At 41.0% G+C, this 14,868-nt stretch overlaps 1 protein-coding gene across 2 annotated transcripts in view; it reads left to right on the top strand.

The window, feature by feature from the left end:
- The window catches only part of LOC100627093 (cytochrome P450 4X1), a 55,565-nt gene that overhangs the window by 29,567 nt on the left and 11,130 nt on the right, over nt 1-14,868 (top strand). Inside the window, exons 7-10 of one of the 2 annotated variants that reach the window (XR_014808403.1) lie at nt 7,983-8,089; nt 8,717-8,840; nt 12,565-12,698; nt 14,010-14,074. Coding sequence is in view for 1 of the 2 variants with exons in the window: in XM_084965168.1 (XP_084821294.1) it covers nt 7,983-8,089; nt 8,650-8,840; nt 12,565-12,698; nt 14,010-14,074 (497 nt within the window). In the remaining variant the exon portion in view is untranslated. Of the gene's footprint in view, nt 1-7,982; nt 8,090-8,649; nt 8,841-12,564; nt 12,699-14,009; nt 14,075-14,868 lie in introns of both variants that reach the window. The other variant, XM_084965168.1, reaches the window with a different exon arrangement.

Genomic DNA, 14,868 nt, shown 5'->3' with positions numbered 1-14,868 from the left:
GTAGCATGTTGTTTAGTCTCCATGTAGTAGGTTTTTTCTCTTTCCTTTTCCCATGGTTGGTTTCTAATTTCATGGCATTGTGGTCAGAGAAGATACTTGAGATAATTTCTATGCTCCTAAATTTAGGAGCATCTGGATTTTGAATGAGAGTCAAAAGTCTTCCCTTTTCCAGGGTATCTCAACCACAGTCCTAAGGACAGTTGGGACTGGAGAGGTTTTTGTTGTGAGGAGCTGTCCTGAGCATTGTAGGAGGTTTAGCTGCATCCCTGACATCCATCCACTCGATAATAATAGGACTCTGACAGTTGTGGCAACTAAAATATTTCCAGCCATTACTGGATGTCCCCTGGTGTGAAAATCATCCTTGGTCAAGAACTGCCTTCTAGCCATATCCTAAAGAAAATTCATCCATGTTTTCTTCTTGTGCTTGTGTGGTTTTGCTCTTTTTGCATTTAGGTCTCTGAGTCACTTGAAGTTTATTCTTTGCTTTTCTTTTTTTTAATGGTTGCACCTGTGGCATATAGAAGTTCCTGGGCTAGAGGCTGATTTGGAGCTGCAGCTGCAGGCCTACACCACAGCCACAGTGACATCAGATCTGAGCTGTGTCTACAACCTACACCACAGCTCACAGCAACGCCAGATCCTTAACCCACTGAATGAGACCAGAGACTTAGCCCTCATCCTCACAGATACTAGTCACATTCTTAACCCACTGAGCCACAATGGGAATTCCCTAAAATTTATTCTTATATATGATATGAATAGTCGACCTCATTTTTCCAAATGGTTATCCAGTTGTCCCATCAGCATTTATTTTAAAAATTCCATCTTTTCCAGTGATTGGAGATAACCACCTTAATCATATTCTAAGTTGATATGAACTTGGACCTATATTCTAAACTTTCTGTTTCATTGGTCTGTCTATTCATGTGTTAGAATCACACTGACTTACTTATCTTTCTGTTACTGAGTTCTATTGCACTGTAGTCTGAGATCATACACTGTATGATTTCTGTCCTTTTAAAAATTATGAGTATAGGCCTTCCTGCTGTGGCTCAGTGGGTTAAGAACCCAACATAGTGTCCATGAAGATGAAGGTTCAATCCCTGGCCTTGCTCAGTGGGTTAAGGAGCCAGCATTGCCACATCTGCCGTGTAAGTTACAGATTCAGCTCAGATCCAGTATTGTCATGGCTGCGGCATAGGCCTCAGCTATCACTGTGATTTGACCCCTAGCCCAGGAATTTCCTTATGCCACAAGTACAGCCATAAAAATAAAAGAAAAAAATAAAATAAATGAATAAATAAAATTTATGGGTGTGGTTATGACTTATGATGTTTAAAGTGATTGTTGATATAGTTGGATTAATAGCTACCATTTGTGTTGCTACTTGCTATTCACTGCTTTTTTTTTTCTAAATTGAGGTAAATTGGTTTGCAAGTGTCATGTAAACAACATTATATTTCAGCTACTGTATAGACTATAGTGTGGCTCACCACCAAATTTTAGTTTCCATTTGTCACCATACAGTTGATTCCCTTTATGCATTTCTCCCTCCCCCACTACCCTTCCCCCACTGATAACCACTACTCTATTCTATATATTTGTGTGGTTTTATGTGGGGCTTTTTGGGGGAGTTATTATTATTTTTATAACCCACATATGAGTAAAACAATACAGTATCTGTCTTTCTCCATCTGATCTATTTCACTTAGCATAATACCTTCAGTGTCATCCATATGGTTGCAAATGGCAAGATTTCTTCTTTCTTATGGCTGAATGGTTTCCATTATACATATGCACCACATTTTTTATTCATTCACTCACAGATGGGCACTTACGTTGTTTCCATATCTTGGCTATTGTAAATAATGCTGCAAAGAACATAGATGTGCATATATCTTTTCAAATTAGTGTTTTTGTTTTCTTCAGTAAATATCCAGAAGTGGAATGGCTGGATCACATGGTCGTTTTAGTCTTAATTTTTTTGAGAAATGACCATACTGTTTTCCGTAGTGGCTGCACCAGTTTACATTGCCACCAGCAGTGCACAAGTGTTCGCTTTTCTCTACATTCTCACCAGCATTTGTTATTTATTGCCTTTTGATAACCATTCTAACAGGCATGTGATGATATCTAATTGTGATTTGGATTTGCATTTCCTTAATAATTACATTGAACAACTTTTCATATGGCTGTTGGCCATCTGTGTGTCTTCTTTGGAAAAATGTCTATTCAGTATCTCTATCTATTGATATTGAGTCATATGAATTCTTTTTTTTTTTTTTTTTTTTTGTCTTTTCTAGGGCTGCCCCATCGGCATATGGAGGTTCCCAGGCTAGGGGGTCTAATCAGAGCTGTAGCCTCCAGCCTACACCACAGCCACAGCAATGCCAGATCCAAGCCGCGTCTGTGACCTACACCTCAGCTCATGGCAATGCCAGATCCTTAACCCACTGAGCAAGGCCAGGGATTGAACCCGGAATCTCATGGTTCCTAGTTGGATTCGTTAACCACTGAGCCACGACAGGAACTCCCATATGAGTTCTTTATATATGTTGGATATCAACCCCTTATCAGCTATATCATTTGCCATATCTTCTCCTATTCAGTAGGTTGCCTTTTGTTGGTGGTTTCCTTCTCTGTGCAAAAGCTTTTTCATCGATGTAGTTCTATTTGTTTATTTTTGCTTTTGTTGTTCTTGCCTGAAGAGACAAATCCAAAAAAAAATGTTGTTAAGACTGATGTCAAAGAGTGTACTACATATGATTTCTTTGATGAGTTTTACGGTTTCAAGTCTTTAGTTTAAGTCTTTAATCCATTTTGAATTTATTTTTGTATATTGTGTAATAAAGTGTTCCTGTTTCATTTTTTTCAAGTAGCTGTCCAGTTTTCCCAACACCATTTATTGAAGAGACTGTCTTTTCCCTACTCTATATTCTTGCCTCCTTTGTCATAGTACAATTGACCATATAAATGTGGGTTTATTTTTGGTTTCTCTGTTTATTTTATTTTATTTTTATTTTTGTCTTTTTGCCTTTTCTAGGGCTGCTCCCATGGCCTATGGAGATTCCCAGGCTAGGGTCCAATTGGAAGCATAGTCACCGGCCTATGCCAGAGCCACAGCAATGCGGGATCTGAGCCTTGTCTGCAACCTACACCACAGCTCATGGCAATGCTGGATCCTCCACTCACTGAGCAAGGCCAGGGATCGAACCCACAACCACATGGTTCCTAGTCAGATTCATTAACCACTGCACCACAACGGGAACTCCTATTTCTGGTTTCTCTATTCTGTTCCATTGACCTATATGTCTATTTAAATGCCAGTACTATAAGTTTTGATTATGATAGCTTTGTACTATAGTTTCAATTTGGGATTGTTTGATGCCTCCAGCATTTTTCTTCTTTTTCAAGATTGCTTTGCCTTTTTGATGTCTTTCGTGGTTCCATATAAATTTTAGGATTATTCTAGTTCTGTGAAAAATGCCATTAATATTTCAATAAGAATTGCCTCAAATCTGCAGATTGCTTTTTGTAGTATGAACATTTTAATGATATTTATTCTTCCAATCCATGAATATGCTTCATCTTTCATTTATTTGTTTAGTCTTTTATTTCTTTCCTCAATATCTTATAGTTTTTGGAGTACAAGTCTTTCACCTTCTTTTACTTATTCCCAGGTATTTTATTCTTTTTGATGTGATCATAAGTGGGATTTTTTTCTTCACTTTTCTTTCTTCTTCTTTTTTTTTTTTTTTTTTTTTGGTCTTTTTGCCATTTCCAGGGCTGCTCCCATGGCATATGGAGGTTCCCAGGCTAGGGGTCTAATCAGAACTGTAGCTGCCGGCCTACACCAGGGCCACAGCAATGCAGGACCCAAGCTGCGTCTGCGACCCACACCACAGCTCATGGCAATGCTGGATCCTTAACCCACTGAGCAAGGGCAGGGATCGAACCCACAACCTCATGGTTCCTAGTCGGATTTGTTAACCACTGAGCCACGGCAGGAACTCCCACTTCTCTTTCTAATAGTTCATTATTAGTGTATTGAAGTAAAACCAATTTCTATATATTAATCTTGTATTCTGCAACTTTGTTGAATTCATTTTTTAGTTTTAATAATTTTGGGTGGGAGTTCCTGTTGTGGCACAGTGGTTAGCAAATCTGACTAGGAACAGATTCAATTGCAGGTTCAATTCCTGACCTTGCTCAGTGGGGTGGTGATCCAGCATTGCTGTGAGTTGTGGTGTGGGTTGCAGATGCAGCTCAGATCCCAAGTTGCTGTGGCTGTGGCGTAGGCTGGCGGCTATAGCTCTGATTCGACCCCTAGCCTGGGAACCTCCATATGCCGAGGGAGTGGCCCTAGAAAAGGCAAAAAGACAAAAAAAAAAGAATAGTCTAAAAAAATAATAATTTTGGGTGGTGTCTTTGGGGTTTTCTATATATAGTATCATATCATTTGCAAATAGTGACAGTTTTTTTACTTCCTTTCTAATTTGGATATTTTCATTTCTTTTTCTTGCCTAATTACTGTGGCTATGACTTCCAATACTATGCTGAAGAAAGGTGATGACAATGGGAATTCTTGTCTTGACCTTGATCTTAGAAGTATTCATTTTTCACTATTGAGTATGATGTTAGCTGTGGGTTTTTCATATATGGCCTTTATTATATTGAGGTATAGTCTCTCTATTCCAACTTTGTTGAGAGATTTTATCATAAAAAAGATTTGCCAAAATCTGTTTCTACATCTGTTGAGATGATCATATGATTTTCCTCTTCAATTTGTTAATGTAGTGTATCACATTGATGGATTTGTGGACGTTAAACCATCCTTGCATCCCTGGAATGAAACCCACATGACCATGACATATTATCCCTTTAATGCATTGTTGAATTCAATTTGTTAACATTTTATTGAGGATATTTTCATCCATGTTCATTAGGGATACTGGCCTGTAATATTGTGGTAACTTTGCTTGGTTTTGGTATCAGGGTAATGTTGGCCTTGCAAAATAGTTTGGAAGTGTTCCTTCTGCCTCAGTTATTTTGGAATAATTCAAGTATAGGTATTAACTCTTCTGTAAGTGTTTGATATTATTCACCTGCGAAGCCCTCTGGAACTGGAATTTTGTTTGGGTGGTGTTATTTGAATTATTACTAATTCAGTTATTACTAATTCAATAACTAATTGAGTTATTACTAATTCAATGTTGTTACTGATAATCAGGCTATTTGGGTTTTTCTGTCTTCATAATTCTGTTTAGGAAGATTGCATGCTTCTAGGAATTTATTCATGTCTTCTAGGTCGTCTATTATGTTGGAATATAGTTGTTCATATTATTCTCTTATGATCTTTTGTGTTTCTGTGGTGTTTGTTATAATTTCTCCCCTTTCATTTCTGATTTTATTTAGTGGGCTTCCTCTTTTTTCCTTGGTGAGTATGACCAAAGGTTTGTCAATTTTGTTTATCTTTTCAAAGAACCAACTCGTAGTTTCACTGATCTTTTCTACATTCTTTTTAGTCTCTAGGTCATTTATTTCCTCTTAAATCTTTAATATTTCCTTTCCTTTACTAATTTTGGGCTGTGGTGCTTCTTCTTTTTCTAGTTTCTTTAAATACACATTTGGATTTGTTATTTGAGATTTTTCTTATTTCTTGAGATAGCTTTATAGCACTATGAACTTCTGTCTTAGAATTGCTTTTGGTGCATCCCAAAGATTTTGGAAAGGTTCCATTATCATTTGTATCAAGATTTTTTTGTTTTATTCTTTGATTTCTTCATTGATCCATTAATTGATTAGTAGCATGTTGTTTAGTCTCCATGGGGTTGTGTTTCTTCCAGTTTCCTTCTCGTTAGCTGGCTTATAGTTTATTGTTGTCAGAAAACATACTTGAAATGATTTCAGCCTTCTTAGATTTACTGGAACTTGTTTTGTGGTTTAGTGGGTGATCACATCTGTAAAGACCCTATTTCAAAGGCTGCATTCACCGGTTCTGGATGGACATGAATTTTAGGGGAATATTATTCAACTTGGCAAATACTGTTTCTTTCTCTATGTGATATGTCTTCTTTGCTCTTTTTTTTTTTTTTTTTTTTTTTAGCTGCTCCTATGGTATGCAGAAGTTCCTGGGCCAGGGATGGAACCCACACCACAGCAGTCACCCAAGCCACAGCAGTGATAATGTTGGCTCTTTGACCCACTGCAGTACCAGGAAACTCCCTCTTCTTTACTCTTAAAATGTAGTATATTTTTCCTTTTACCTGATAATCCCAAACTCCTAATTTATCCTGCTTCCAACCCCTCCCCCCTTTGGTAACTATAAGTTGTTTTGTATGTCTTTGAGTATGTTTCTATTTCATAAATAATTTCTTTTGTGTCATATTTTAGATCCAAATATAAATATTATGTGGTATTTGTCTTTCTCTTAACATAACATCTTTTGATATTTAAGAAGTTTATATTTTTGTTCTATGGATACAGTAGTATTTAGTCCTTTCATAGATTCTTAATCCCCCTTTTCCTTATTTAAATTTTTCTATCTCATTTGTCAGTATTTTGTATTTTTACTGTGATAGCATAACATTTACTTTCTTAGCCTTTTTTATCTGTAGTTCAGTCCTATCAAGTTTATTCACATTGTTGTGCAACCATCACCACCGTCCACATCCAGAACTCTTTGTATGTTGCAACAGTGAAACTCTGTACCAGTTAAACAATAAATCCTCATTCCACCCTCCCCTCAGCCCTTAGCAACCACCATTCTACTTCCTATCAGTGTAAATTTGACTAGATACACCAAGTACATTATATATGTAGAACCATATAGTATTTGTTCTTTTGTGACAGGCTACTGGATAGTCAATTTGTAATGATATCCATTGATTTTCATTTGTTAACTAGACAGTTATTAAATTTTAATCTATTTTTCCCATTTCCCCCTCCCTATTCCTATTTTTACTAGTGCTATTTTAATTTTTAAGGTTTATATGTTATTCTTCTGCCTACATCCTTGTCCTTATTTTAGTCTAATATCTAGAATTAAATATACGAAATGCTGGCCTTGGATATTTTAATAATATTTTCCCAGTCATCTCTTGGTTGGATGAAATTCATCCACTATAGTTTCCTCAGGATGGGCCCACAGGCATAGCATTTTCTGAGTTTATGAAAGTTTATAACTGTTCTTTTGTAGACTTGATACTTAAAAGTACAATTATGCTAAATATCAAATACTTGCTTCACATTTTTTTCCTTGAGTTTTTTGAAAATGCTCTAATCTTGCCTTGATTTTTTAATTTTTCTTGAGAAGTAGGATGCTGGTTTAATTTGTCTTCCTTAAAAGTCACTTGACCTTTCTGTCTGGAGTCTTTAAGACATTTTCTTTTCTCTGCTTTTAGTGTCAAGTTGTTTTATCAGGATATGTATTGGAACTGGTTATACCGTTCCAATTTTTCTAGGCATAACATGAGCTCTTCAATATATAGATTTCTTTTCTCTTATTCCCAGAAAGTTTTCTTGGATTATGGTTTTAAATATTCTGTTCCATTTTTTCGTTTGTTTGTTTTAGACCCTTCAATTATATGTGTGTTGGTATTTCTTTGCTTGTCTTTCTTTTCAATCCATTTCATGTGATAATTTTTCCTCAAAAAATGAGCAATTCCTGAGGAAGAAAAGAATGATTGGTCACTTGCACCCAAATTTGAAATCGTTTAAATTATGTTGCCTACCTAGTTATATAAAGTATATTTTTGGTCTGTTGTGTTTGTCTTTGGAACTTTGCTCAAAAGTTGTCATGATGGGGAAATAGCCATCTGCGTCAATTAAATCTGTTAAATATGATGTACTCATTCCTGACCTCAGGAAATTAGGCAAAATTTTCAGCTATTTCTGGGCCATGGTTTGCTCTGTAATTTATTTTACTTTGATTGACTTTGCTGTTACTTTGGTAAAGGGGAATTCTTATTCTACTGCAGAAAAGATAATCCAGGCTGGAAAGAATTCCCGCATGAATGAGAATCAACAGGGTAACACTCAGAAGAGGAAGTACCAGAATGTTCTTGATATTGCCCTTTCTGCTCTGGTGAGTCTTTCAAGTTTCTGAGCCTACTCATATCTAGTCAATTGTGTAGGGAGTTGGATGAGTGGGGAGGAGGGAAGACAAAGGCAAAATCGATCAACTACTTTGAACAATACATTTGAATTGATGGGTGGTGCTGTGGGGTTTGAGGAGAAGACTGAATTCTGTAACTCTGTCACTGGAAGGAGTCAGATAAGTCTGAAGTTTTTACTGATTCAACAGAATTTTGTGATTATCATAAAGAATCACATTAGTTTAGGGAAACACAGGAAGATGGGTCTCAAAGTAAGCTAATAAATTGATGAGGAGGAGATGCTGGAAAATCTGGATACATCTGGCAGAATGATTATAGGAATATTTTGCAAGGCCAGCTTTTCTTACCTATCTTTGGTTTTCGTTTATGCTCTGGGCAAAATGTGGATCACAAGATATATTTGTTGAACTGAATTAAAATTAAAACTCTATTTCAAATGCTATCTTTTTCCCTCAAGCGAGTATTCGATTGGAGCTCCGAACGTCAATAAACTGACATTGCATAAAAATATCTCTACTGTTCTTTCTAGGCTGAAAATGGTGACAGCTTCTCAGATACTGACCTATGGTCTGAGGTAAACACATTCCTGTTGGCAGGGCATGAAACCATGACAGGCGGCCTTACCTGGCTCCTCTACCACCTGGCTCTGTACCCTGAGCATCAGGAGAGATGCCGGGAAGAGATCAGGAGCATCCTGGGTGACGGGTCTTCCATCACCTGGTAAGAACCTGTATCCCCAAGCAGTTTACCCAAGTTTGCTCCACGGGATTTTTCCTTTATTCTGTCCTCTTGATAACCATAATGCTTCAAGAGACGCATATGAGAATTCCAGCAGAAGAAGAGGCAATCTACTTATTCTTCTGTTTTTCTAGAAGATCCAAAATTACTCCTTTGTCTTTTGCACTCACTCATGCGTCGTTAGCTCTTTCATTGTATTTCTAGGCAGTGGTGTGTAAAATGTCCTACTTCTTTCTTCCTCTGAGGCCCTGGGACAGTGGAAATGGGGCTTGCATTCCTAACTTGATGGCAGTGAATGGGGCTGTGATGGCTCAAATGGGGCTCCTCTTCTGAGGGACCTGAGTGAGCATGTGCATTTTTAAGCCTCCTGGTAGGCATTCTCTCCTATCTACTTGCTCACTCCTCAGAATCCGCTTTGCACTTAGAACATAGTAATAAATGATACCCACTGTCCATGAGTTTAGCCAATATGGGCGGAATATATTTAAAGTACTGAGATGCAATACAATCTGTGCAGGATTTGGTGTGGGTCCTGCCCTCAACAAGCTCATACTTTAGTACAGGAGACAGGCCCCATTCTCAAGGTTGCAGTATACCATGTTAAGGGCGATGAGACAACACGTTGGTGACCACAGACATTTAGGAGCCTGGCACCTAAACTGGCATGCAGGGCTCAAGGAGACTGCCTGGAGATCTGACACTCAAGCTGCCTCTTGCAGGATGGGCGCAAAGAGTGAGCTCACAACACTTGACCTGGACTGGTCTTTCTGAGCTATTTTTCCAAGTCTTCAGCTTTCTTCCTGTTTCTTGCAAGGGAAGAGCCTGTATACCATCGGACGCCTTTTGGTTTTTCCTCAGTGGGAATTTTAATCCTCTTTTATATTATTTCTACAATAATTTGTCAATGTATTTATTTTTACCTGCTTTTTTGTTTCTTTCCAGATCAATTTTTTATGCTGCCCTTATTTGTCAATATAAAGACTCTCACACAAAAACGTTAGTTAGCCAGGTGGAAAAATTCAACTCCATTTGCCTAGACTTTCAGCATATCTTGCTGTCCGTCAGTGAAGCCCAGGTTACAGGTTTGCCCCTCAGAGATGCTGTTTGCAAGAAAAACACAGGTCCCCAGTACTGACCACACTCCTCACACCAGCTAGATACTTCACATGTCATTGTTCTGCTGGTCAGAGAAAGATGGAAATGCTAATGGCAACCCAGCCCAGTGACTAGGGGGAGACACCACATTTCAAATGCTAAGAACATTTGTTAAGGAAAATTTGAATGTCTATAGGTATAGTAGAGAACTCACTTTCTATGATGAAATACTGGTCATTTCCTACCATAAATTAAAGGTGTGATCTACACAGCACAAAATGCACTGTCGCTTGGTAAGAGTTTACTCATTCATTGAGTTTAGAAACACTCTATATCACCTCCCAACATTATTTAGATATTTCAAACCTGATTAAGGCAGATATATATACAACTCAAATAGTGACCTTCTTGTTCTTGTGTGGCCCATGTGAAAGGTAAACTCATAAAGAAATCTGCCAGGTTTCTGCCTAAAAGGAATCTGCCAGAAGATGAAGGCCAAAGGATCTGTTAACTACCAGTTATTTTGATAAGAGAAATGGCAACAAGATTATAGAGAATAAAGTATGTTTCCACGCAATAGTATTGCCTCATCGTTACATTTAATGAGATTTGTTTAGGGCAGTCTGAGAATTGATCATTCTTTTAGACAGATAATAAAAGCTCGCTGCAAAGAGCAATTTCTGCAAAAGTTGGAAAGTTGTTCATCTCCATTTGGCTCCTCATCAACCCACTTCTGCGGTGGGTCAAAAGGCCTCTCTTCTCTTTGCACTGGGGCTGAGATGGACAACACTGTTTTTCCTAAGTCTGGAAAGTGCTAAGCTAAGCAGAATCACGTCTCTTACTCTGGGCTCAAGGAGGAAAGAGTCAAAATTAAAATTTCACATTGCCAAAGAGCCAAAGCCTACCTTCAAAATAATTACTCAGAAAAGCAGATAGAAGCACAGTGAAACAAAGAGACTAAATATATGGTGTCATTTTATTGAACCAATCTGGCTAGCTAGGATGCAGAGAAACATTTTTCTTCTTCTCTGAGTGGCCCTTGAAACTTGCTGTGGGGGACAAGTGCTTTTCATCCCTGGGGTGGAACCTGGAGTGAATCTCACAGCATTTCCATCCATTTAAATCATAAGAGCAGTCCCATTTCAGTACTTAAGCTGTCTGGTCCAGGGCAGTAATAAACAACTTCAAAGGCTAATCCACTTAGAGCATCTCCATCTAATCCAGCTCATAGGTCCTTGGGTCTGGAAGCCAGCACGGATGATGGGCTTGTGGATTGGCTTCCACTTACCAACCATCCAGAAAGGGTCCCAGGAAGGAGAGAGGCTGAGGAGAAAGCAGCTGGTACTATGGCGATTTTTGTTCTCTAAACGTGGTGGATATTCAGGGCTTCCTTTGACTCTGGATGGCTGCATCTGTGGGATTTGGGGAGAGCCCCTCCCTGGGACTTTGCAGGGATGATTCACAAGACAAAGGAATCCTTATGCTTAGAGATCCTTTCAAGCTGGTTCCCAAGTGTGCTCCCTCTTGCCTGTTCCTTGGCCCCTAGGACACACTGGAGCAGTCCTGTTTTGTTCCTGTTGCTTTTCTGCCTCTCCGTCTGCTCTGAGTCACAGCCTTTTCTCTCAGTCTTGTGCTCCCCATACTTCCCAAACAGAGCACAGGTCAGCTCATCTATGTCATCCTTTTAAAGCCCCTCTTTGCCCCCTCCTCCCTTCCCCATGGTCCTCCAGCATTCCAACTATGCCCACTCAAAACACCTGGGCCTCCTCTCTCCACTCCTTACACATTCCTTTTAAAGAAAACTTACTGGAGTATAGTTGCCTTCCAATGTTGTGTTAGCTTCAAGTGTACAGCAAAATGAGTCAGGTACACATATACAAGTATGCATCCTTTTTCAGATTCGGTTTCCATTTAAGCCAACACAGAGTGTTGAGTAGGTTTCCCTGTGCTATACACCAGGCCCCTATCATCAGTTTTGTGGATGATGGTGTGTGTATGCTCCTAATTTCTCCCTCCCCCCAGTGTTTCTCCTTTGGTAACCGTAAGTTTGGTTTCAAAGTCTTTGAGTCTGTTTGTATTTTGTGAAGAAGTTCTGTTGTATCATTGTTGGTAGATTCCACGTATTGGTGAACCCATATAGTATTGTCTTTCTTGGTCTGACTTACTTCGCTTAGTATGATAATCTCTAGGTCCAGCCATGTTGCTGCAAATGGCATTATTTCCTTCTTTTTTATGGCTGAGTAATTTTCCATTGTGTGTGTGTGTGTGTGTGTGTGTGTGTGTGTGTGTACACGTGTGTGTGTACCATGTTTTGGATTTACATCATGAGTTAAGTGTTTCGAAACTAGTTTTCAGAAATGCCCTTGGCAAATCTCTCAGCAGTTGTTTAGTGGTTCATTTTGTGATGAGGATATTTGGCACCTGTTCAGTTCCTCGTCTCTGGACCTCAGCTGAACCTGAGGCAGAAAGAGTCCCATGTTAACATTCTGTTGCATTAACCGATTGGTCAAATAGCTTTTACCAGGAACCAACATCCAATAGAAACATCTACCCTTATTTACAAGCTAGATGTGGAGTCTGAGTTGCCCTTGCTCCTCTCTTGTTCCCACAGGGGCCAGCTGGGTGAGATGTCATACACCACGATGTGCATTAAGGAGTCCCTCCGCTTGGCACCTCCAGTCCTCTCCTTTTCCAGAGAACTCAGCAAGCCCATTACCTTCTCAGATGGACGCTCCTTGCCTGCAGGTCTTGGCATTCTTTCCCTAAGCAGCTTCTGGAGAACAGGGGGCTCCTGGGGAACCCAGTGACAGCGACCAGAAGGCTTCTTGGCTCTCGTGGAGTCCAAAGACATGCCCAAGGACAGCTGGTTTAGGGTGAGGCACCTGTTAGGTGCTCAATGGGTAATGTCTCGCCTTTCCCAAAGGCACGGCGTCGTGGGCAGCCAAGCACAGAACCCCAACCGCAGCCCAGGGTTTCTTGTGTTATGGGACACTGTTTCTAAGCCAAGCCTGGTCTGGCTGAGTCTGCGACCCGGGCGATGGGGACTGGTGGGAGATGAGTACCATTGTCCCCGTCTGGAAGGCTCAGGGAGGGCCTCTGTCTTCATTATCATCATCACCTTCCCCTGACAACCATGCAGCTCATCATCGTTTACAGAGAGCCTTCAGAGAGATCGTCTCATTCTTTCCCTTCAGAACACGATGTCCCCAGACCCTTCTACATGCTTTGCAGTCTACGAAGCACTTTCAGATGCCTTTGGCATACCGCAAACCCACCGGGGGGTGCCAACGTGCAGATGAGCAGAGCTGGAACTCGCTCAAGGGGCCCCACGTCCAGAGCCCAGTGTTCTCCAGAGCAGCACAAGTGTCTGAGCAGGGCGAGTGGGAGGCCGAGGGGTCACATGAGACAAGCCTCATTCACCTGCTTCAGTGTCCTCTTCGCTCTTGCCCTTGGGAACAAAGCCACAGGATTCCTTGTGCCGATACCAACCGCTTGTCACTGCCTGTCGCTTTGTTGACAGATCCAGGATTGAGTTCCCAGAAGTATTTCTGGTGACTGAATAGTCCTCAAATTGTCTCACCTCTCACAGTCCTTTTCTTACTCCCCATACCTCATGGATATTTGCCAGATTTCCCTACCTTGCATGCATGAAGAGCACCAATAGAAACTTTTCATTGGATCTGCCCGATGGAAGTACAGCTCGGTTCTTCTGCTCCCCAACCATTGCCCCTAGGTACTTTACAACCCACTAGTAGACCCGTCAGTAATTTCCAGAGGTGGCAGAAAACATGAGCATGGCCTGTCATTTTGACATCATGCCAACGGCTCCTTAAGATAGAATCGGGTACTAACTAGATCATCGATTTGAAGACTGACGTGCCACCAGCTCCCCCTTCCTGGAGGACCTTCATGCTGGCAATCACCCACGGCCCACAGAACTCGGCCAAGAGCTACTTCCTTCCCTTCAAGAAGAAGAGTCTTCTTGAAGAGCAGTGTGACAGGAGCTCATGATATGCTCTTTCCCCCACAATCTCATTGATTTCCTTCCTTTCTCAGGAATTACTGTGGTTTGCAGTATCTGGGGGCTCCACCACAACCCTGCCATCTGGGAAAACCCACAGGTACGCCTGTCTCACACGTAAATACTTCCAAGAACTAACACTGTGCAGTTTACTTTGTGTTAGTTAGGCATGGAAGTGGCAAATGACACAACACGACAAAAATAGTCATAACCAACAATGAGACACTTTTCCACTTAAGGACCACCGCCTCTTCCTCTCTTCCTACCTCATCTTGCTTTGGAGGGAAGCTTGGGGTAATGCCGTGCCATCTGCTCTAAATTGCCCCGGGCTGTATTTCAGTCTTTTTTTAAGGTGCTCTCCCAAGCACTTAGCTAGACGTCCGCAAGGGTGTGGACTGTCCACAGCCACTCGGGCCCCTCTAAGTCTCCTCTGCTGGATGTCACCATCAGAATTCTGGCAGGAAGGCAAGGGCCCACTCAAGGGGGGGAGAGTGGACTTGAGTGTGTTTTGAGGAGAACTTCAGAGAGGAACTCTCGGGGTAGGGTTTCGGAGAAGCCAGACGGAGCAAATAACTGCTGCAGTGCTTACTCCTCTGGGCTTGAGGGACATGGGAGGGAGAGTTAGGAAACCCGGAGAGAGATTGCAGCTGGGAAAGGCCCCTGGACAGGAGTGGTGGCTGCCAGCAGAGTGTGCAGTTAACCTTTGGCCGCCTGGCTGGGAGGCGCCCGGGGATTAAACACCCTGGACGCGCTCTCCTCCCACTCTCCAGATCTCCTCTCCATGCCAAACCCGCGGGGAACCACAGGGGCCTGTCGGGAGCCCGGCGCAGGATGGGAAAGGGAGGAGAGGGGATCTGGAGAGGCCAGAAGGAGATGGGGAGCACTCCTGAGTCT

The sequence above is a fragment of the Sus scrofa genome, chromosome 6 (genome assembly GCF_054392235.1).
Source record: "Sus scrofa isolate SSC_HxYL_T2T_F1_AM1 chromosome 6, Sscrofa_HxYL_maternal_Yorkshire_Landrace_v2.0, whole genome shotgun sequence".
NCBI classification, from domain to species: Eukaryota; Metazoa; Chordata; class Mammalia; order Artiodactyla; family Suidae; genus Sus; species Sus scrofa.
The sequence above is the reverse complement of the archived record's forward strand: the minus strand, read 5'-3'. Positions and strand labels throughout refer to the sequence as shown.